At 37.6% G+C, this 22,624-nt stretch overlaps 2 protein-coding genes across 2 annotated transcripts; both read left to right on the top strand.

The window, feature by feature from the left end:
* The first annotated feature begins 475 nt into the window (after positions 1 to 475).
* LOC113318081 (sodium/hydrogen exchanger 3-like) lies at positions 476 to 4,435 on the top strand. Its single transcript, XM_026566207.1, has 14 exons — positions 476 to 1,045; positions 1,130 to 1,248; positions 1,391 to 1,488; positions 1,912 to 1,971; positions 2,061 to 2,107; positions 2,197 to 2,391; positions 2,497 to 2,543; positions 2,627 to 2,693; positions 2,781 to 2,881; positions 2,990 to 3,091; positions 3,239 to 3,377; positions 3,463 to 3,525; positions 3,609 to 3,692; positions 3,804 to 4,435. Exons 1-14 carry the CDS (start codon positions 899 to 901, stop codon positions 4,185 to 4,187), a joined length of 1,653 nt encoding a protein of 550 aa, XP_026421992.1. The 5' UTR covers positions 476 to 898; the 3' UTR covers positions 4,188 to 4,435.
* A 226-nt stretch (positions 4,436 to 4,661) lies between these two features.
* Positions 4,662 to 5,588, top strand: LOC113316138 (F-box protein At4g00893-like). Its single transcript, XM_026564359.1, has one exon. It carries the CDS (start codon positions 4,662 to 4,664, stop codon positions 5,586 to 5,588), a length of 927 nt encoding a protein of 308 aa, XP_026420144.1.
* The last annotated feature ends 17,036 nt before the right edge of the window (positions 5,589 to 22,624 follow it).

Raw genomic sequence — 22,624 nt, 5'->3', positions numbered from 1 at the left:
GATATCGCTGCATGAGTAATTGACGATAAATTGACGAGTCAACGCGATAAATTGACCGAGATAACAAAAGTGGATAGAATCCGTTTAACTTGCCTAGTTTTGCAATAAATAAAACAACAAGCCTAAAAACGAAAGTGAGGGTCCAAAACAGGCTTATTTCTGCATATAATCCAATTAAAATTTATAGATGGTGAAATTTTATATCTCAAATGCGCTCATTTTTAGTAGGGAGGTAGATTTTTATAAAGGAAATATTGCTTCAAATTCGTTACCGTTTGAAGAAAATTGGCGTCGCAATCGAATATCACTCTAAGATCCTCCCCTTTCTTAACAGTTTTCCTTTGTCGTTTTTATAACTATTTTCACAATAATAGAAACCAGAATTGGATCTGTGCAAGCTTTAACCAGAAATGTAAATATTTTCTTAATATAAAAAAATTCCAAGAATATATGTAATCATTTGCATAATTGGTTGCGTACATTTTGCAACTCAGAAAGTTTTTAACTTTCTCTGTCTCATGACTCTCATCTCTACTCTCTCTGTCGATAATAATAGTTTCCTCTCTCTCCACAGCTTTGACTCTATCTTGTTACCCAATTCTGATTACTTTCCAAAGTTCTCTAGATTTTCTATTCAGTTTCCATTTTCAACTATTCGTAAGCTTCACAATCTAAGTCAATTTCACTTTCCATTTCCTAAAATCAGAGTAAAACAGAGGATATTTCAGTTTTTCTTGTTCAAATTTTGAAGCAAGCGATCTTCTTTTTCATTCTGTTTAAAGAACAAGATCAGTAGAATTAGCAAAACCCTGTCCGGGTTTTCGTTTGATTGAGTTCTTATAGGTTAATTCTCTTTGATTATATGAAAGTTTGGTTGAAAAGAGAGTGAAACAGAGCCATGTTGGACTTATTGAAGCTGCAAACAGAATATGCTGGTGTAGTATCAATTAACTTATTTGTCACACTTCTTTGTGCTTGTATCGTGATTGGTCATTTATTAGAAGAGAATCGATGGATGAACGAGTCGATTACCGCTATTGCAATTGTAAGTAGTATTACATTCTTTGTAGTTCATTTATAGCTGTGTTCTTCTGTTATGATAATCAAGTAATTTGTTCGATGATTGCAGGGATTATGTACAGGATTTGTGATTCTATTAACTACAGGAGGAACAAGTTCTCATCTTTTAATGTTTAGTGAAGATCTTTTCTTTATATATCTTCTTCCGCCTATTATCTTTAATGCTGGGTTAGTTGTGTTTTTTACATTTTGAATACTGTTTTTGATTCATCCCGATATGATTCTCAATTGTATTATTTAGACGTGTGTCACGTATGTATAGTTCCATTAATATGACTTGAGTGTGCTTTCTTTGTATGATGTACTACAGATTTCAGGTTAAGAAGAAACATTTCTTTCGAAATTTCGTGAAAATTATGCTGTTTGGTGCTGTTGGGACATTTTTATCCTTCGCAATCGTTTCGTTTGGTATGTTGCTTCTATTATATTCTTAAATGTGGTTACTAGATGTTTATAGGCTTGCAGTTAATGGGTAGTACAAAGTAACAGAAGTACTTGCCTCTTTTTAAAATAAATAAATAAGCAGGTTATACTTACTTAAAAAGAGCAAACATTGACGTGCTTTCTAGGTTGAGGGAAAAAACTGACTAACGAACTTCAGCAGAGACATGTTGTCTTTCTGATTTGCATTAACAAAGTGAGCAGCATGACCTAGTTTATTTGCTCAAGCACATTAAAAGCCTTTATTTCTTTGCGTGGAAGGAAAGAGTGTCAAGTATGGTTTGATCAATGGAGGGCACATTCTAGTATTTGGGTGGATTAGTACTGAATTTTGTATACGGGCACATACTAGGAATTTATTGACATTGTCTATCAATGTTTGTAATACAGGTGCTGCTCAAATATTCAAAAAGATGGACATAGGTGGCTTGGAGTTAGGCGACTATCTCGGTACTCTCTTTTAGTTCAATCTTTTTAAGCTTGTGATATTTTTCTGATCTTGTATGCTATAATTTCTTTTCCCTTCATGCTACTTGCAGCAATTGGAACGATATTTTCGGCCACCGACTCTGTTTGCACCTTGCAGGTATGGAAAGATTTGAAATGCTTTGCTTTTGTTTAGACAAAAACAATAAAGGTCCTGCAGTTTAAACAAATTACCATTTTCTTTTACAGGTGCTTAACCAGAACGAGACACCTTTTCTATACAGTTTGGTTTTCGGAGAAGGCGTCGTTAATGATGCCACGTCTGTGGTGCTCTTCAATGCAATCCAGAGCTTTGATCTCACTCACATTAGCTCTAATACTGCGTTGCAGCTCCTAGGCAACTTCTTATATTTGTTTATCATAAGCACATTGCTTGGAGTGTTTGTAAGTTTCTCCTGTTATATGAAATGTGTTGCATGCTTCATCTAAAGTCCTACTATGTTGTTGCCATTGAACATCTACTGAAGTTTTTGTTCCTTTCTCCTACAGGCCGGACTTCTTAGCGCGTACATTATCAAAAAATTGTATTTTGGCAGGTATGAGACTCTCCCTTATCTTAACAGTTCTATTGATACAAATCTTAAGTACTTAATTGTTTCTTTTTTGTCATGAATATCAGGCACTCAACTGACCGGGAGGTTGCAATTATGATACTTATGGCTTACCTTTCCTATATGATGGCGGAGGTTAGTGTTTTGTACTAACTATAGCTTGATGTTGAAACTTCTGTTTCTTGTTTGTAATATTGGTTAAACTTTTATTTATCATTGCAGTTATTTGAGTTAAGTGCTATTCTCACGGTATTCTTTTGTGGGATAGTCATGTCGCATTATACATGGCATAACGTGACTGATAATTCAAGAATCACCACCAAGTAGGTTAATTGTACATAAAATCTGTTTGAAGTCATTTATGTTCTTTATCCCATGTTCTTGACAATTGATCAATCTATATAGCTGTTCCTCCTTTCTACTATTTGTAGGCATACTTTTGCGACGATGTCATTCATTGCTGAAATATTTATCTTCTTATATGTTGGTATGGATGCTTTGGATATTGAGAGATGGAAAGTTGTTAGTACAAGGTACTTTCTATTAAGCCATGAGAACCTCAACATTTATGGCTTAACTTATTCTTTGTCAAACTTGATCTCTCTTGATAATTTCATTTATACTTATCTGGTTTTAATCACTCCAAAGTACAGCTAAGTTACCATAATGTGTTTCTGCAGTCCTGGAAAATCAATTGGGGTTAGCGCAATATTGCTAGGTCTGGCTGGAGTTGGACGAGCAGCTTCTGTTTTCCCTCTTTCCTTCTTAAACAACTTAACTAAAAAAGCACCAGAAGACAAAATTAACATAAAGCAGCAAGTAAGTTGTCCGATATCGTGGTTTTATGTTTCTTTGTCCTAACTGAACAAACTAATGTGCAAAACCCCTATCCATAATCCTGCAGGTAATTATATGGTGGGCTGGTCTGATCAGAGGTGCCGTATCTGTTGCACTTGCTTATAAACAGGTAATTGACCTAAACCTCTAAAACACCATATATAACTAGTCAACCTATTCGACTTATACACATCCCTTAATCTGGTGCTGCAGTTTGCACGCGAAGGCTACAATCAAACGCAAGGAACTGCTATTATGATCACGAGCACTATAAGTGTCGTTCTTTTCACAACAGTGGTAAGCTATTTCATTTCTTTACTACTTCCAGTGCCATGATTTTTGAGATTATCCAACCCAAGTTTTCACTTAAACTGGTTATGTCACTTTGCTGGTTGTTTTGTGACTCAGGTATTTGGATTGCTGACTAAGCCCCTGATAATACTCTTAATACCTCAGAAACCTTCATCCGGGCCAACAACTCCAAATTTTAAATCCCAAGAATCACCCTTAACATTCCCACTCCTAGTTAACGAGCAAAATTTGGAATCTGGTCAGACGGACGCAGGGACTCAAAATGTGCTTATTGATCAGATGGAAGGGGAGAATCAAAATGGACCTAGACGACCAAGACTTGATAGGCAACTCTCCGCTACATCTACGGTACACCAGTACTGGCGTAAGTACGATGATTCATTTATGCGTCCAATGTTTGGTGGCCGAGGTTTCACTCAACCGGTTGCCGGTGAACCAATTGACCCAAGTGTAACTGCTCGTTGGCCTGAGTCACCCTGAGCTCATGAGTAATTAGTCTCTAAAACCTCAGAAAATACATATACCGCATTGGAATTGTGTATGTAATTAAAGTCCTTTAACGAGGGAGTATCCTTGTGAATTTTGAAAAGTAAAAAAAACCGAGAATTTTCAACTGTTTTTCTTCAAGTCTCTCTCAATTGAATCAATCTCAATCGATTCAAATTGAGATGATATTTTGTAGTGATGATATTTTGTTAATTATGTTATTGTTGGTTCCGTTTGCTTTCTCTTCTTGGTTACTGTTTTCTTGTGCAACAATTTTTAGACTACTAGGTAATTATTTATAGCAATCACAAATTTCTATATTATGTTCAACCTTTTACTAGAAAAACTCTTATTTCAATACAACTGTGAAACCTAAATATGGCCTATAAATATAGACATGACATGACATGACATGACCATAGCTAGAGCGAGATAGTAGAGGAAGAGAAATCAAGAAAAAGAGAGATCATGGGCGTTCTCGAGCATCAATATGGTAGTGCAAGCTCCAGTTCAAAGTCGGGCTCTATACCGAGAAGGCAACCATTGTTGTTACTCCACGAAGAATTACTGGACGACGCTAAACAAGTTATGTACGATCCTATTGAAGGAAGCGTTAGTCCTTGCAAGTTACCTGAACTAGAATCCCCAGTACAATGTATAGCATCTGCATATGGTTGGTTACTGCTTTTATCAAGGAAAAGTCGGTGTTTTTTCTTCTTCAACCCGTTTACGCATTCAAGAATCAATCTTCCATACCCGAAATTTATGATCAACTCTGCAGTGTTCACTGATCCACCTACATCATCAAGTTGTGTTATTTACATCTTTTATACGATATGTCTAGATGGAAGTTTCTACCGTTTAGAAATTGATGATTTAAAGAAGGAGAATCCAAAGTGGATTTACTGGGCAAAAACTATTCTTCCAGTCAAGCAAGCTATATACAGTTACGGCCATGTGTATTGTATTGATTCACTAGGAAAGTTTGGGCATTATGACATCGGTACCCGCACTTGGACTGCAAGAGTAGTAACGAACATGTTTACAATTCTTCGGAATGCGTATTTAGTGGCATCTGGTGGAGAAATTTTTGCAGTAACAAGAGATCCGGGTGGTGAATTTACTGGAGTTTTCAAGCTGAAGTTCAAGGAGAACGATAAGAAGGGAGTACGTTTAGAGAAGGTGACCAGTTTGGGTAACTTTACGTTTTTCGCAGGTCCATGTGGTTCTTTTTCTACTTTCGTAAAAGGGATGGAGAATGAAGTCTGCATTGCAAATTACAAAGGTGATCAGAAGTGTGCAATCTATAATGTCGAAGATGCTTCTAAGAAGATTGTTCTTGATGTCCCGGAATATGGTGTGGATTATACTCCCGTCTGGATTCTAAAGCATTGAATTGAAGTTTCGCTTTGTTGGCAACTTAATTTATTTTTTAATTGTATTCATATATTAGTGGATTAACTCTGGAAGGGCTGTGTGCACGATAACGAAAGTTAATTCAAAGTCTGTTGGGGGATTTTTGACAAAGTCTAGAATCGTAAAATTACAGTTCAGCATATTTCTGACACGACACGTATGTGAAATTATTTTAGGGTTCAATGAGCAACCTCTGACTAAGCGTACATCCTCTCAGAGATCACAATCTTGCATATTCCTGATCCAGCAATCAGACGAGTATGTGGAATCCATGTCTCACGATTAAAGTATGAAAGCCCATGTCGTGACAATTTCTGACTGAGCATACATGAATATGCGATTATTAAAGTCTCTCAGCTGAACTTTCGATATTTCGTATATTTCATTAATACTGAGCAATTTCAGTAATCACTTCTGTATAGAATCGAAAATGATTGGACGACTTCTAGATGTATTAACCACTAGTATAGAGCAATAACGTCTTCAGGATGTAGCAATGTTCCCTGACTTTACAGAATAAACACTCAGAAACGAGTATGACGCTTCAACTAGCTCATACCTCAATTTTCGAATAATTATAATGCACCTAGACAGCTAGCCTGCTAGTATAGAGCCATCAATTAATTATTTCTAGTCGCAAGATCCATCAACTGAATTCCTAGAAAATATTCTAAGTTCTTTACTTCAATTCATGGCTTTTCCCAGCAGAATTCCATGGGTTAGTAATAAATATTCAACGTACGGGCATCTGGGCTACCACCGAGTAAGCCCCGAGAATATGGTGCGAGTGTACTTAACAATAATGCACGAACGAGCATTAAAAAATATGGACGAACGACGAAACCTATGCAGAATAAAAATAAAAATAATAATAAAATAATAAAGAGGCGCCTAGGGACCGGGCCCACAGGCCGGTCAGTCATGCCGCCATGGCCGGTCCCACGCCTCTCCATTTTATTTTATTTTATTTTATTATTTTTCCTAATGTCATGAAAACTCCTTCATTCGAGCAAAACTCTTAGTTTCTCCATATTTCCTCACATGATGAAAATAATATAAAATAGGGAAGAGTGTCAGGGGACCGGGCACATCGGACGGCCGGTCATGCCCTAGCCGTGGCCGGTTCCACAACCTCTCTAACTCCTAATTTTATTATTATTTCTTCTCTCATCTCATGAAACTCCCTCGTTTGAGCAAAAAACCCTATTTTTTCCATATTTCACCAATATTGCTCAAACTACCAAAAGTTAAATGGTCACATGACCGACTAGGCTTCTCACGACATATATTAAATTATTATTATTTTAATATTATTAAATATTAAAATTGAGAGTTTCAGTCAAGATCAAACTCTTCTAAAAATCCAAAATATTGCTCGAACGCACGTCAGAAAGTATCAAAACTCTCAGAATTGAGCCACGAGCAATATCGCGACACATGCATGCCACCTTGACCGACCAAGGTCGGCCCTTTAACCTACAAGGAGCCGGTCCCACACACCTTCATAATTTTGACCTAATTTGATCCTCTACAAAGGTTCAAATTCTTTCCAAACAACTTGGAATTTGATCAAATGACCATCAATTGGTCCCACGACCACCAAGGGACGGTTCCATACTCTTTTGGTCGGTCCCTCATCTCTCCATAATTAGGTTTTATTACCTAATGTTCAGACGAGCACTATTTTAATAAATGATTAAACCAGCATTTAATCATTCTTTCACCAACTGGTCTGCAAAGGACTTTGGTGTTTTCTCATTCGAGCATCTGGGCACTACGTGTTCGGTCCATCATCCCATGTAGCCGGTCCCTCTCACTCATTGATTTTCAGTAAATCTTCAATTGATCAAAATTAGGTTTTCGAATCAAATGCTCGGCGAAGCCTAATTCTGAACAGGTTCAAACACCAATATTTTTATGTTGATCCAATAATCAACATTCTAATTAATTATATTCGGTATAGCTGCCAATATTTTAAATTAATATTTTATTTGGTTGTGTTACCAATAATCATTAAACGAGCAATATTTGCTCATACTAGAAATATTGATTCAAATATCAATATTCAATAATTCATCAAACGAGCAATATTTGCTCAGACTAGAAATATTAATTCAAGTATCAATATTCAATAATTCATCAAACGAGCAATATTTGCTCAGGCTAGAAATATTGATTCAACTATCAATATTCAATAATTAATCAAATGAGCAACATTTGCTCGGATGAGCAATATTTCTTAGACTATCAATATTCTTCATATTGATTCAACTATCAAAATTCTTTCGAGAACTATACATCTGTCTCAACAGACATTCTCAATCCATGAATCCTAGAGCATTCGTCAATCATGCTCGACTCAGCAATACAAAGACTCATCGTCTAATCAAGTCAACATCTGATTAATTAAATACTACCTCCGTTTCTAAAAAAAAATAGAATGGTTTGTGTGCCAATTTACACACAAACCAGCATATTATTTAGAAACGGAGGGAGTACACGTCTGCCTTGCAGACTTCACAATCATGAGACATCAATCATGTCACATGGGGGGATATTAATTAGGATTTTGGTCTGGAGGCCCACGACACGTGTGTTCATCCACAATGAGAAATGTGAGTAAGTCATGCAAGCGGTTGAGGAAGTTAGCAAAGTAGTGGGTGGACAATCAACCAAGTCTCCGCACGGCGTGGAAATGGTTTAACCACGATTTCCCATTTTCCCACTCTTTTACTCGAGCAATCGTCACACTTACTGGAGATCAATATGTCTACATTCTGGCAATATAAATAAGTTTCTGAATTCATGATTGAGGACAACTACAGATATACGGGAATTATCATAAGAATTCTCATGTGACTCTCAACAGAGCAGAATTCAAACTTATTCGAACTCAACAGTTCATCAATTTGCAGAAACCTACAACACATTCACAATCCTTTGATCATCATTGTTCTCACACACTTCTCAGCTTCCCTCATATAGATCGTCCCATCCTCTCTTGTGACCGAATTGACTCTGGAACGGCCATTTTCTTGGTTTAATCCGGAGTCCTACAGATTGATCTCTCGAACTCAAAGCACTCCCGTGCAATGCACCTGTTTGTAAAAGGTTAAAGAAATTTGCTCGTTTGAGGAATCAACCCTCGTCTCTTCACTTTCCTAAAAAAACAGCAAATCGTTTTCTCCCATCCACAGATTGGCGACCACAGTGGGAGCTTAATATCTCGGTTGCAATCTCAATTCACAAATATGGTCGGTCTTAGATCAGGTTTAGTTACCAACCCGGGTTCAACACTCAATCCCAACATTGCAAGCTCTAGTGGTACTTCCATTGCTAGTGCGACCCCTCTTAATGTTACAGGCTCTAGTGGTACCGCTAACACCACTCGTCCGTCCAGCAATGTCACGTCAGATGTCACGACTACTCCTCCCAGTGTCGGTGCTCCAGTGACCACCCCGGTTAATGCTACAAGTGATGGTACTGGCACCATCAACAATCCTCTCTTCGACCGGTCTCCCGAAGAGTCAGAGAAGATCCGCCTACCATAGTTGATCTCATGAAAGTTCAGGAAGTTCTCTCCAAGAATCAGACCAATATGGCTGCAACACAGAAAGACTTATGCACTTACTTCAAAACTCTTACGGACATGTTGCCGTCTGAACAGGTTCAGCCCCAACGCTAGTCATAGAAAGGAAAAGCTAAGGAAACATCCTCGACTGTTGATCCTGAAATCTCTCCAATCCATGTTGTGGAGGATGATGAGTTCTGCAATGCTGCAGACAATCCACCAGCAAAGAAACCAAAAAGTTTCATCATTCGTGAAGATTTGGAGAATTTTCTGGAAGACAGAGGGAAAGACAAAACATCATCTGTCCACTGTCATCAACCTCCATATCCTTCTTCCATACAGAAAGTTTTTTCCCGAAAAGTTAGACATCTCCAACATTTACACTTTATGATGGAACAGGCAATGCTCGAAAACACGTTTCTCGTTTCTTGGAATCATTATGTGAGCATGAGTACAACCATGTCGTCCGTCTGAAGGAGTTTTCAAAGTCTTTGACAGGCAGAGCATACACCTAGTACAATAACGTCGCACCAGGAAGCATCGCCAATTGGGGAGAAATAATTAATGCTTTCTACAGAAATTATTTCTTTATTTCAGAACAAGTCAGTCTCTCTGATTTGGGAAGAATGTTTCATAGGAACAATGAACATCCAATGATTATGTGAAAAGGTTCAGAGTTCAGGCTTTAGACTGTCATGATCCAAATGTCACAGAGCAACAAATCGTAGACTTGTGCATAAACGGAATGATCCCAGTGTACAAAGCTCTACTGGAAAATCTTTGATTCTAGACTTTCTCAGAACTTCACGAAGCAGGGAAGCGATCAGCAACCACCGCGCCTGCTTTAATAAAAAGAGCAAAGTCTTCAAATATTGAGGAACCTCGTGGAACTTGCAACAACCAATGCCTGATCTACGAACAATACAATCCCCAACCTTTCACAAACGTTTTTTTGAAGGAAGCAAAAGGAAAGCCGAGGCACCACAGTACAAGCATGCTTCTCCAATCTCTCAGGCTCCTCCGAAAGCGCAAAGAAAGGATAACCAATCCTGAAATGCACAAACCTCGACCTAGCATCAACAAACGGGGAAATGATCATACAAACTCAAACTTTTCTCTTCAAATTTGAAGAAATGGTCGAGTTACTGGAAGTCTAGATTCAAGATGGTGCAATCAAATTGTCCTTCATCAGAGGAGAGCCAACTGAAGAAGAAATGGACAATGCCTATCGCCTTCATAGGTTCGTCAATCATCCAACAAGTGACTCCAATATTTTGAAGTGCATCTTCAAGGAAAAGGTCGAATCAGGAGAGCTTGACCTGCGGACTGAAGGTGTGCACAGAGACCCTCTTCCAGTCAATACTTTCACTCTCTTTGAGCAACCTGTCAACGAAGCAGTTAAATCCTTGGTCGAGCATATATGTGAACTTCTTTACCTATCCAAGGCACAAAGGAAGGACATATTCACAACACTGAATCACATTGTGTCAGGAAGACGTTTGTCCGTCCGTGAAATGCTCCCTCTGGACACAGACAAAGGGGTATACGACTGGGGGCTGCTTACCACAATCCATCTCAGAAGAAATGAATTCAGAATCGATGCTGGCACCACCATGAACTTCATTCCACTGAAAACCCTCAAAGCAGCAGACATCAGCTACTCATGCCTCCACATCAATCAGGGATCATGAAGGAACGCTCAGTTGCATATCTCTCCATTGAAGAAAATCCTGACCTGGATGAACATTCCATCATCAGGGCACTTGGAGGAATTTCGAACTTTGACGAGGTTGAAGCAAGAACCTACAAGAGATGCATAAACATTCATCAAGAGGTTCCACACTAGGCAAGTCTCATTCCTCTCATGTCTATGTCATCTATTTCCTCACATGCTATCCCAACATGAAGACTCAATTCTGTTAGTAAATCAACTATTGCAAGACGCTATGAATGGGTAACTTCACCACAACAATATTTTACCAAGTGGTAGAATCCGACACCTTTCCAAATCGAGTATCTCACTGAGACATTCATTGCTGAAATGATGTATAAACACAAAGAATATTTTGGGTATTCTCACGCATGAGTGTCCACATGTGCCATAAAATCGGAAAGCTTCGACGTCTCCAGAAGCATGTAATACCACTGTAAAGGAATGTCGAATCAACAGAAGTTACTCAGGGTCCAGATGATTAAGCCTAAAACATTCGACGCTTAAAGTATGTGATGCTTCAACGCTCAAGCATCTAAGAAGCCTTCAAATTGTACTCCCAATCAAAGAGTACACTTTCGATAATGGTGTCTCTAGCTTCAGCACAAATATCTCAACGATGACACACTGGCTCAATACCAAGACGGTCAAAGTGTAACTAAACTAGAATCGTTAAGTCTTCACTATCTCCATGACAAGACTTCTCGAGAAGATGCAACATTATTCTTCCATGGATGGCACAAACTCCTTCAACATATATCTTTTCGTTGAACAGATGAACACCTCTGGCATGCACTTTGGGACTTGACCTTGTTGAAAAAATCAATTCAGATCAATTTTAATAAATGTGTTCCACATAACAAGTCATTGCAACCTGATGTGATGCCATGAAACGTCATCAACGGAACCTCTCTACATCACAAACCTTGCAGGTGTAAGGAAATTCTTCTCCTCACCGATAACATCCAGAATGGAGACCGTCACTGCTATCTTCCACAATAACATCGGTTCCCTGACAAAGCCACTTCACAGTAAAATCATATTGTTCAGGAGAATTTTGGTTGAACTCCCAGTACACCTTCATCTTAGGAAAGTTCAACTCACCAATTAGTTCGTGGATATAAAGGCTCATTGGATGGAGGATCAAAGACTATATCGATAATCATGGTTCTTATCTTTTTGGCCTCTGGAGAAACTCTAGTCATGGTCTCAGCATCAACAAGGATCTCTAGAGCAACTCTAGCCATGATATCAACACCGACAAAGATCCCTGAAGTGAAATTAGTTGTGATCTCAACATCAACAACAACCTCAGGAGCAACATCCTCATGACCGGCTTCATCAACTATCCATTTTCTGAAGTGTTACTCGATGGATTAGACTTCTCCAAGCATTAACAATTAATATCAAGATGTGTAGACATGAAAACATGTTAACAGGAAAGTCTTCCCAAAGCTTGCACGACGGACGGGTACAAGCCAAAGTCTTCTACAAGAAATTCTCATCACCTCTACAAATGAGATACAACATACTTCAGGCCATTGATTCATAATAACGTACGAATGGGTGAGGAATGGAACAATGCTTCCTTAATAAAAATATGTTCTTCTATGTCTCTTCTACAACATATCAAAATGGCGCATCAATCGTACATACGAGCAGAAAGATATGTCCTCCACACTCAGGTTTATTGAATCTGAAAATTTGCACGGGATTACAAGTTATGAATGTGCACGCGTCATTTACTGCCCTATACATCTCCAAACTGAAGGATTCTTTTTGCACATGATTCCTGAATCTATTAGCTTCGGAAGTTGGGGTCAAGCATCGAATTCTGACATCGTATGAAGTTTCAACAACTTACAGAGCGGATGACGTGCAAGCAGAAATTTCTAGACGGGATTCATAACACTCACAATCGAGCGACGTCCCCTTAGGTATTTCCACAAAGTCCTTGGTTGATGGTGGATTTTCAACAAAGGCTAAAATCGTAAAATCATGATACTGCATGTTTCTGACTATATGGGATATCGTAGGCACAACAAATTAATAAAGATATTTCTCACTAATTCACTAGTAACATAGCGGTAGTAAGAGATCGTTCCCACAGAGAGCTGTGTAATTGATAGGTTATTTGAAATAGCAAGATAAAGTAAATAACAAAGAGGGTTTTGGTTGTAAGATAAATATAAAGACAATAAGAAGAAAGGGATGATTAAGGAATCCTTCGCCGTTACCAGGCGATTACTGGATTAGAATACTTATCTATCTTCCGTTAAAACCATTCATCACCAACCGTAGAATAGCAGGTACACTTAGCTATCCCCAAAACTCCTTGTATCACCGGATAACAGGTACGCTTAGTTACCGGATTCTGTTCAACTGAGCCGCCTTGAGGTACGCTTACAAGGTGTAACTCGATCGAACGCTTTAGGGTTTGTGAATTGAGGTTTGATTCCAGCAGTTAAACTCAGTACGCTCGGTTCACTTACTGGTGTGGTTTCCATACATGATTGCTTTACAGAATCCCTCTGCAAAGTCTCATGTTTTCTACTTGTGTAGGAGATGCACGACAATTACGGATCGTTCAACTTGATACTAGCAATAGAATGATAAATAAACTAATCTAGTTGCGCACCCATATCAATCTAAGAATCAATCATAAACCCTAGATATAATGAAAACAAACGATGATGATTAAAACCTCAAATACACTTGTATTATTAATAAAACTTCACGCTTAGAATATTGAATTCATCCTTAATCAACAAAGGATTTAACTACTCATATTACAAAGAAGATGAATAATGGTGGTTTCCCCCTAGGTTTTTGATGAAGAACTTGTGATATGAGATTGATCGATATATTTTGAGAGGACTAATACCTTTTTATAGCTTTACATTGCTTGGCCATCAAGTATCTAGTTCGGTTCAAGAACCCGACCTGAAAATACGAAGTAACGGTCCCAAACATGCCCTTGGGCCTTCCAAGGAGTTTGTACACGTTTTCCTACTTTCTAAGTACGCGTAACTCAAATTCCAGCAGAAATTTTCGGAACTAGGATATGCGTACCCGTATGCGTACCCTACTGTCTTTGGTATTCGATAAAAACTCGTTTTGGCCACAACTTTTTCGTCCGAACTCGGAATGACCTCATTCGTTTTGCATTATTTTTATTTTTCAATTCTATTCAAGATGGGGATGAGAAATCCTTAATTTAAATGAGTTAACATCGGTATTTGGCCATTCTCTTGATTTTGAGCGTTTTGCTCCTTTTCGTCGCACTTCTTCCACTTTTCTTGGACTTGAGAACTTGGATACTTGGAATACTTCTCTTCTTAGCTATTTTCATCACTTTGTAGCTTCTTTTTGTATGATTCATCTAATAGAGACAAATAAGAGAAAACCAAAGTAATAATACGAATACATGCAAGAATAATAGCTAAAACAAGTATGGAATTGACACTAAAATCATATGAATTATGCACTTATCAAATTCCCCCACACTTAGCTTTTGCTAGTCCTTGATAAAACTAAATAAACTAATCCTAAATACAACAACTCCATGTCGTGAGGTTACAGTTACTCTTAGCATGAATAACAGGCCTTTAAACCCCTAGGTGTCCCTAGTGGACGAGTTATAGTCTCGTGAGGGTTTACAAGAGGTATACCCACAAAACCTACTCCAATTTCTCGCCTTGGAAGAACCGCTAAGGATAGACACAAAGTAGAAACCAAATAATTAGCTTGAATAAGTTCTTTAGCTGCAAACATCCCACATACATTCCAATAATCACACACAAGCAATTACTTACGTGTGACATTCAACCGGATTGCAAAAATCTACTAAGATAGTCATCGTACTTGTTGCAACGTTTGTCACAACACTCGCATACTGAAATCACATGGATAAATAGGAAAATGGAAATAGAAAAGTGAAGTGTGCAAATATTAACTAAAGTGCAAGATGTTACCCATAATATTTGTATGAATGTCATCAAAGGATTCTTATTTATCGCACAATAATTGAGAGAATCACCCATTTAACTCGACCACATGATTAGATACTCTAAGCGCATGTTCCTTTTCAGCAAGTATGTGATAGTTGCCTTGGATCTTGCGTTCCACGCTTGTTTAGGCGACGGAGACAGGGACAGCGTTTCACACATACTGCTATCAAAGTGTCAAGAACCTCATTAATAGTCTTTTTGACTTGCAATAAATGATGTTATGGTTTTTGTTTCATCGACAACATGATTAATCCGCAATTCCGGACCTATCATTTATTAGTGTCGATAAATGAAGAGGAGCCTTATAATATATATTTTTTTTTCCGACTCTCTCTTTATGAGTATAAGACAATTGTCTATGGGGCTTTCAAATAATCAACCAATGATTACCTTGCTACAACATCCACGACAGTATCAGGATCCCACCAAATCACCTTAGAGAAACATAAAACTGCAAAAATAAAAAGAAAGTGATTCAGTAATGATTAGTTGTGAGGATGAATCTTTCAAATGACTACTGATGTGATTTGTAGATAGTGGTAAAAGTGGTTCGATTCTTAGACTTGCGAAGGATAAAATATAGACTTAAATTCTAAAACTAAAATAGAAAACAAACTAAAAATTGTCACAAACTCAACCAAAGATGATATCCATATTAAAAGAACACTGAGGCTAAGATTCCACTATTTTCCAAGTTCAAAGTGATTTAATCCCAATATTTATATTTATGCAATTTTCTCGTTCAATTTGATTCTAACTATTGCAACAAGTAGATTCTCAAAATAACAAGTGTAAATCCGAAGCATAGAACATCAAAAACCTAGGTCCAAGTATGCTCTATCAAAAGAAATAACAATTTCTTAACAAGGATCATTCAAACAATTTTCAACCAAGGCAAATAATCATAAAATAATTGCAAATAAATAAATAAAATAGAATATACCACTTCTTGTTGGAAAAATAGCTTCCTCTATCGCCTCAGCAATGGGGTTTAGCTCCTCATGTTAATCACTTGCTCAAAATATTTGTTTATGGTTCAAAAGTTGATTAAAAGATGAAAAACTATAACACTGATTGTTTGGAATGATGTAGTGACGTCGCAAAACAAAGGACTGACTGTTACAAAGAAGTCACTGTAGCAGCGTTACAAATTTGAGACGTTGTTCTTATTTGCAACGTTTGTTCTTCAGCAGCAGCAGCAGAAACACGGGTTTTCCTGCAACTTGATCAATTCAGCTCTGTAGTGCTACAAACTCCTCTGCGACTGCTCCAATAACTTCGTAACCTTCCCTGGAACTCGAACACACCTTTTATACTGCTCAGAAACCTAAAAATAGCGATTAATTCTCTCTTTTTCTTTTCGTGCAATCTACGGCAATAATCTTCTCTACCAACTTCCTTACGCGTTTCTAAGACTTCCAAATCATCCAAAACTCTTCCTTAGATAGAATCTCACCTTAGGAAACAATATTACGCCTTTAGTCTCCCTGAAATTCCTAAAATAATTCCATACAGTTTCCTTTTACAAGTCAACCTCTGTTTTCTTCTTCCGGATTATTCAGCCCAATTTGATCGATTAAATCACCCATACCAGGCATGTTTAGTTATATCACGTCCATCCCAACAAAATTCCGAGGTTGAATCTCCCTAAAACTTCTCAAAATTTTGATTTCTTAAACTGCAGGCTCGCTTGTTTCCCGCCAAAACCAGAATTCAAATGATGAGGATGACCTCCCCCTATCATGTGTTGGTTTCCCTTTAGCAGCTGCATGGAAATGGATGCCCCTTAGTAATTGGTTACCCCTTATCCATTTGATGGGTCCGAATAGCAAGTGTCCTTCGGGGGTGCCCCGCGCAACTTTTCGAGCAGATTTTTCCAAAAATGTTTATTGGCCAAAAATACCTACACACACATTAAACACCATAATTAGTACAAAAATGAGCACTATCAATATATAGAATCGAGATAAATTAGACACAAAAATGTGTCTATCAACTACCATAGCTGAGTTTCACATTCAATTATGAACATATATATTTAAAGATTTTAGAATGACAAAATGGGACTCAATCTATAGCGGTATGAACTTTTTCAACCTTAAAAGGGTGTAGAGTGTCATCATAAATAGCTCAAAAATAACTCCAAAAGATGAAGTCTCAAGAATGCAAGAAATCAAAGAGTATTATTTTTTTATTTTATTTTATTTTATTTTATTTTATTTTATATGCAAGCCAAACATGCTTAACTACTCCCCCGCAGTTAAACTCAACATTGTCCTCAATGTTCAAAACCGAAAATTCTGATTTCTCACATAACAACCCTGAAAAACTCAAAAACTGTACAAATGGGTAGGGAACTAGGAAAAACATCCTAAAAAAAGTTGTTCACCTACGTATTTTCTATAAGGTTTCAAAATTACATAGTGTTTCGATAAAAGGTCAGACTTTTATGGCCTCCGGACTGACTGACATGCAATCTGAAAAAGTTCTGGAAAAATACCGAAACTCAAATGTCCAGGCCTATCGCTCCAACTTAACAGATTCTGAATTCAGATTTTCTTTTTTTAAAAGAAAGGTGAGTCTGTGCTCTTTAAAATTTTGGGTCAACCACTCAAATTAGACTACGTATGAAGTCTCGAGAGCTGTTTTCGTGACAACTGCACGGTCAGAATTTTTTGACGAGAATTCGTCAAAACTTTCATTATAGATATAGGACTTTGTAAAATTTAATATGGGAATGCAAGATATGATATGAAAAACTAAGAAAATTAAAAACAAAAGGGATAAAGATACAAAACCGATGGGTTGCCTCCTATGTAGCGATTGGTTTAACATCGTCAGCCCGACGTTATTGTTATCGTCCGTACACCAGTAATCTGAAAATTTGGTAATCCTTCCAAATAACAATCTGCAATTCAAATAACAGCTTCACAAAAACATTAGCACAAAATATAAATATTGAATCTATCATTTTTATTGAAGTTTCCCCCACACTTAGTCCTTTCTACACTCGAAAGTGGATAGAGAACATAGAATTCGGGAACTTCAAAAGGTTCCTCAGCTTGGTGAACCTGCACAATACTCGAATCAAACACATAAAGTGGTGGATACTTAAAAGAAAAATAATCCGTTAAAACTTTAGAAGCACACAACTCCAATCCTAAGTGAGGTATTTCTTAAAAGTTGGGTTAACAACTCTTTTAAAAGCTACTTCGATTAGAGGAAAATGATCAATAGATATAGAATTATGCAAAGGATTAGACAAACCTTGTTTCAGATCCTCATTTGTAATTAACAATGAATTATTTACCTCAAGTATATCATGGTCTCTGTCGAACTATTATTATCTAGCTCAATTGGGTCTTCCACGACTTCAATCAATTTGGTTTCATTCTCAATCTCCATCTCTTCAACACTCTCGTCATCGGAATCAGAATCCTCTCCTAAAACGTCTAGTTCATTGATGCAACTCCTAATTTCTTCGTTTGAGTACGTTACACCATTTATAACAATAGATATGTCATACCCAATCTCCTCCTTTTGAATAGGAGAAGGATCTTTATCATGATCCGGAGTTTGAATAATTGTATCATTGTTACAAGAACTTTAAAGATGTGGTTCATCTTCATCGGAATCACTGTAAACCTCAGAATCATCAACATCAAAAAGACATTCGATTTCCATGTCTATGGCCTTGTTAATTCCGTCAAGAATCTCTTGTGATGCACCGACTTTTTCTAGCTGCTCATGTTGCTTAAAAAGTTTTCTGACATTACCACGCTTTCCACCGTTGTGCACAATCTTCTCTTTTGGAAAGAGTGAAGGAAAAACACGATGAAGAGGAGTATGTCTTGATTCAGTATGATAACTCTTTAGCTCCAAACTCTCTGTCATCTGTACATTACTAGAAAACAATTGATCAAAAGCATAACTATCCTTCCATCCTCGTGATTGTTCACTTACATGCCCGTCATAAGGTTGTTGACATGTATGAGAATATACATAAGGTTCCGTGGGATATTGATCATAACCAAAAGATTGGTTTTGATTATACCCATAGGATGGTTGGTAGTTGTCATATGAATGAGATTGAAAACCATATTGATTACCACTATTATATGTAGGTTGGTCTTGTGCTTCGTACATGTTATTTCCGTAAGGAAACATTACGACTCACAAGAAAAAAAGAGAAAATAAAAAACAAAAATAAAAACAAGCTAAACAAATAACAAATCAATTAGCAACTGCTCTACGCCAGCGGCTCCAAAATTTGTATGGGATGTCGTAGGCACAACAAATTAGTAAAGATGTTTCACACTAATTAACTAGTAATATAGGGGTAGTAAGAGATCGTTCCCACAGAGAGCTGTGTAATTGATAGGTTATTTGAAATAGCAAGATAAAGTAAATAACAAAGAGGGTTTTGGTTGTAATATAAATATAAAGACAATAAGAAGAAAGGGATGATTAAGGAATCCTTCGCCGTTACCAAGCGATTACTGGATTAGAATACTTATCTATCTTCCGTTAAAACCATTCATCACCAACCGTAGAACAGCAGGTACGCTTAGCTATCCCCAAAACTCTTTGTATCACCGGATAACAGGTACGCTTAGTCACCGGATTCTATTCAACTGAGACGCCTTGAGGTACGCTTACAAGGTGTAACTCGATCGAACGCTTTAGGGTTTGTGAATTTAGGTTTGATTCCACCAGTTAAACTCAGTATGCTCGGTTCACTTACTGGTGTTGTTTCTATACATGATTGCTTTACAGAATCCCTGTGCAAGGTCTCATGTATTTTACTTGTGTAGGAGATGCACGACAATTACGGATCGTTCAACTCGATACTAGCAATAGAATGATAAATAGACTAATCTAGTTGCGCACCCAAATCAATCTAAGAATCAATCATAAACCCTATATATAATGAAAACAAACGATAATGATTAAAACCTCAAATAGAATTGTATTATTAATAAAGCTTCACGCTTAGAATATTGAATTCATCCTTAATCAACAAAGGATTTAGCTACTCATATTACAAAGAAGATGAATAATGGCGGTTTCCCCCTAAAGGGGTAAACCCTAGGTTTTTTAATGTAGAACTTGTGATATGAGATTGATCGATATATTTTGAGAGGCCTAATACCTTTTTATAGGTTTCCATTGCTTGGCCATCAAGTATCTAGTTCGGTTCAAGAACCCGACCCGAAAATACGAAGTAACGATCCCAAACGTGCCCTTAGTCCTTCCAAGGAGTTTATACACGTTTTCCTACTTGCTAAGTACACGTACCAGTACGCGTACCTCAAATTCCAGCAGAAATTTTCGGAACTAGGGTATGCGTACCCTACTGTCTTCGGTATTCGATAAAAACTCATTTTGGCCACAACTTCTTCGTCCGAACTCGGAATGACCTCATTATTTTTACATTCTTTTTATTTTTCAGTTATCTTCAAGATGGTGATGAGAAATCCTTAATTTGAATGAGTTAAGATCGTTCTTTTGCCCTTCTCTTGATTTTGAGCGTTTTGCTCCTTTTCGTCACACTTCTTCCACTTCTCTTGGACTTGGGCACTTGCATACTTGGAATACTTCTCTTATTAGCTCTTTTCAGAACTTTGTAGCTCCTTTTTGGATGATTCACCTAATAGAGACAAATAATAGAAAACCAAAGTAATAATACGAATACATGCAAGAATAATAGCTAAAACAAGTATGGAATGGACACTAAAATCATATGAGTTATGCACTTACCACTGACACGGCTTCAGAAATGTATGTGAAACTCATATTTTATGATCCGTGAACTATTTCACGATCTTTGACTAAGCGAATATCCTCTCAGAGGTATGATGGATATCTTTCTCGAAAAGCCTCTTAGCTGAGCTTTCGATGCTTTACACATTTCATCATCACCTTTACATAGAATAAAAATGATTGGACGGCTCCTAGAAATATTGCATGCTAGTATAGAACGCTAACGTCTTCAGGACGTCACACTATTTGTTGTTCCCTGACTATGTAGAGAGAACGTGTATAGAATCTCTTAACGATTGGACGGATCCTAGACATATTGCATGCTAGTATAGAGCACTATCGTCTTCAGGACGTCACTCTGTTTGTTGTTCCCTCACTATGCACCCCCAATATTTAGAACGAGTATGATGCTTCCATTATCTCATACCTCGATTCTCCAATAAACTCGCTCCTAGACATATCACGTGCTGGAGCAATTTATAGATTAGTTCTAGTGTACCATTCATCAATTGAATTCCTAATAAATAATCTATTTATATCATTACTTTGTTCTGTGGCGGCTCCTCAGCTGGATTCCATGGATTAGTAATAGATACTCAATTTATTTCATTACTCTGTTTCATGGCTGATTCTTAGCTGAATTCCATGTATTAGTAGTAAATATTCACTGATCGGGCATCTGTGCCACCACCGAGTAAGCCCCGAGAAAATGGTGTAAGTGTACTTAGCAATAATGCACAAACGAACACCCGAGCGCACGAATGAGCACTCAACAATATGGATGAACGAGGAAACCTATACAAAATAGGGAAGAAAATTAATAATAATAAAATAATAAAGAGGCGCCTTAGGGAACCGGGCCCACCGATCGGCTGGTCATGCCGCCGTGTATGGTCCCACGCATCTCCTTTTAATTTTATTCTATGTTATTATTTTTCCTAATCTCATGAAAACTCCTTCATTCAAGCAAACTCCCTCGTTTGAGCAAAACTCTCAGTTTCTCCATATTTCCTTCACATGATGAAAAATTATTAAAAATAAGAAAAGGTATCACGAGACTGGGCCTACTAGCCGGCCGGCCATACCCTAGCCATGGACGGTCCTACACCTTATGATCCCTTATTTTATTAATATTATTATTTCCTTCATCTCATGAAACTCCTCCGTTTGAGCAAAAACCCTGGTTTTCCATATTTTCTCAAATATTACTCAAACGGTCAAAAGCCAAAAACTCAAATGGTCATGACCGACTAGGCTTCTCGCGTAAATTTTAATATTTTTAAATATTGGTTGCACGAGCAAAGTTTTACTTGCTCATTCGAGCAAAATCGATAATTTCATTCAAAGATTAAACTCTTCTGAAAATCCAAAATATTGCTCGAACGCGCACCAGAAAATACCAATATTCTCAGAATTGAGACACGGATACTACGGTGATATGGGCATGCCACCTTGACCGATCAAGGTCGGCTCTTAGTCTTGCAAGGAGCCGGTCCCACACACTTTAACAACTTTGACCTAATTACTCTTTATTGGGTTCAAACTCTTTCCAACCAACTTGGAACTTGTTCAATCGACCATCAGCCGATCCCGTGACCACCATGGGCCGGTTTCATACCCCTTCGTCGGTCCCTCATCTCTCCATAATTAGATTTCATTGCCTAATGCTCAGACGAGCACTATTTCAATAAAATGATTAAACCAGCATTGAATCATCTTTTCACCAACTGGTCTACAAATGACTTTGGTGCATGCTCACTCGAGCACCTGGGCGTTACATGGTCGACCATCCTTCCATGTTGATGGTCCCTCTCTCACTCAGTGATTGATTTTTAGAAAATCATCAATTGATCAACAACCGATTAAAATTAGGGTTGTGAACTGAATGCTCTGCAAATCATAATTCCAAGCAAGTTCAAGCACTAATAAATTTATGTTGATCCAAAAATCAACATCTTGA

Source organism: Papaver somniferum, chromosome 10, assembly GCF_003573695.1.
Source record: "Papaver somniferum cultivar HN1 chromosome 10, ASM357369v1, whole genome shotgun sequence".
NCBI lineage: Eukaryota > Viridiplantae > Streptophyta > Magnoliopsida > Ranunculales > Papaveraceae > Papaver > Papaver somniferum.
Note: the sequence above shows the minus strand (reverse complement) of the source record. Positions and strands in the feature narration are given on the sequence as shown.

Excerpts from the sequence above, each read along its gene's own strand:
- LOC113316138 (XM_026564359.1), top strand. The coding sequence starts at position 4,662 with ATGGGCGTTCTCGAGCATCAATATGGTAGTGCAAGCTCCAGTTCAAAG.
- LOC113318081 (XM_026566207.1), top strand. The coding sequence starts at position 899 with ATGTTGGACTTATTGAAGCTGCAAACAGAATATGCTGGTGTAGTATCA. Across the intron at positions 2,108-2,196 it reads ACTCTGTTTGCACCTTGCAG|GTGCTTAACCAGAACGAGAC; the intron begins GTATGGAAAGAT and ends TTTCTTTTACAG. Across the intron at positions 3,092-3,238 it reads TGGAAAGTTGTTAGTACAAG|TCCTGGAAAATCAATTGGGG; the intron begins GTACTTTCTATT and ends GTGTTTCTGCAG.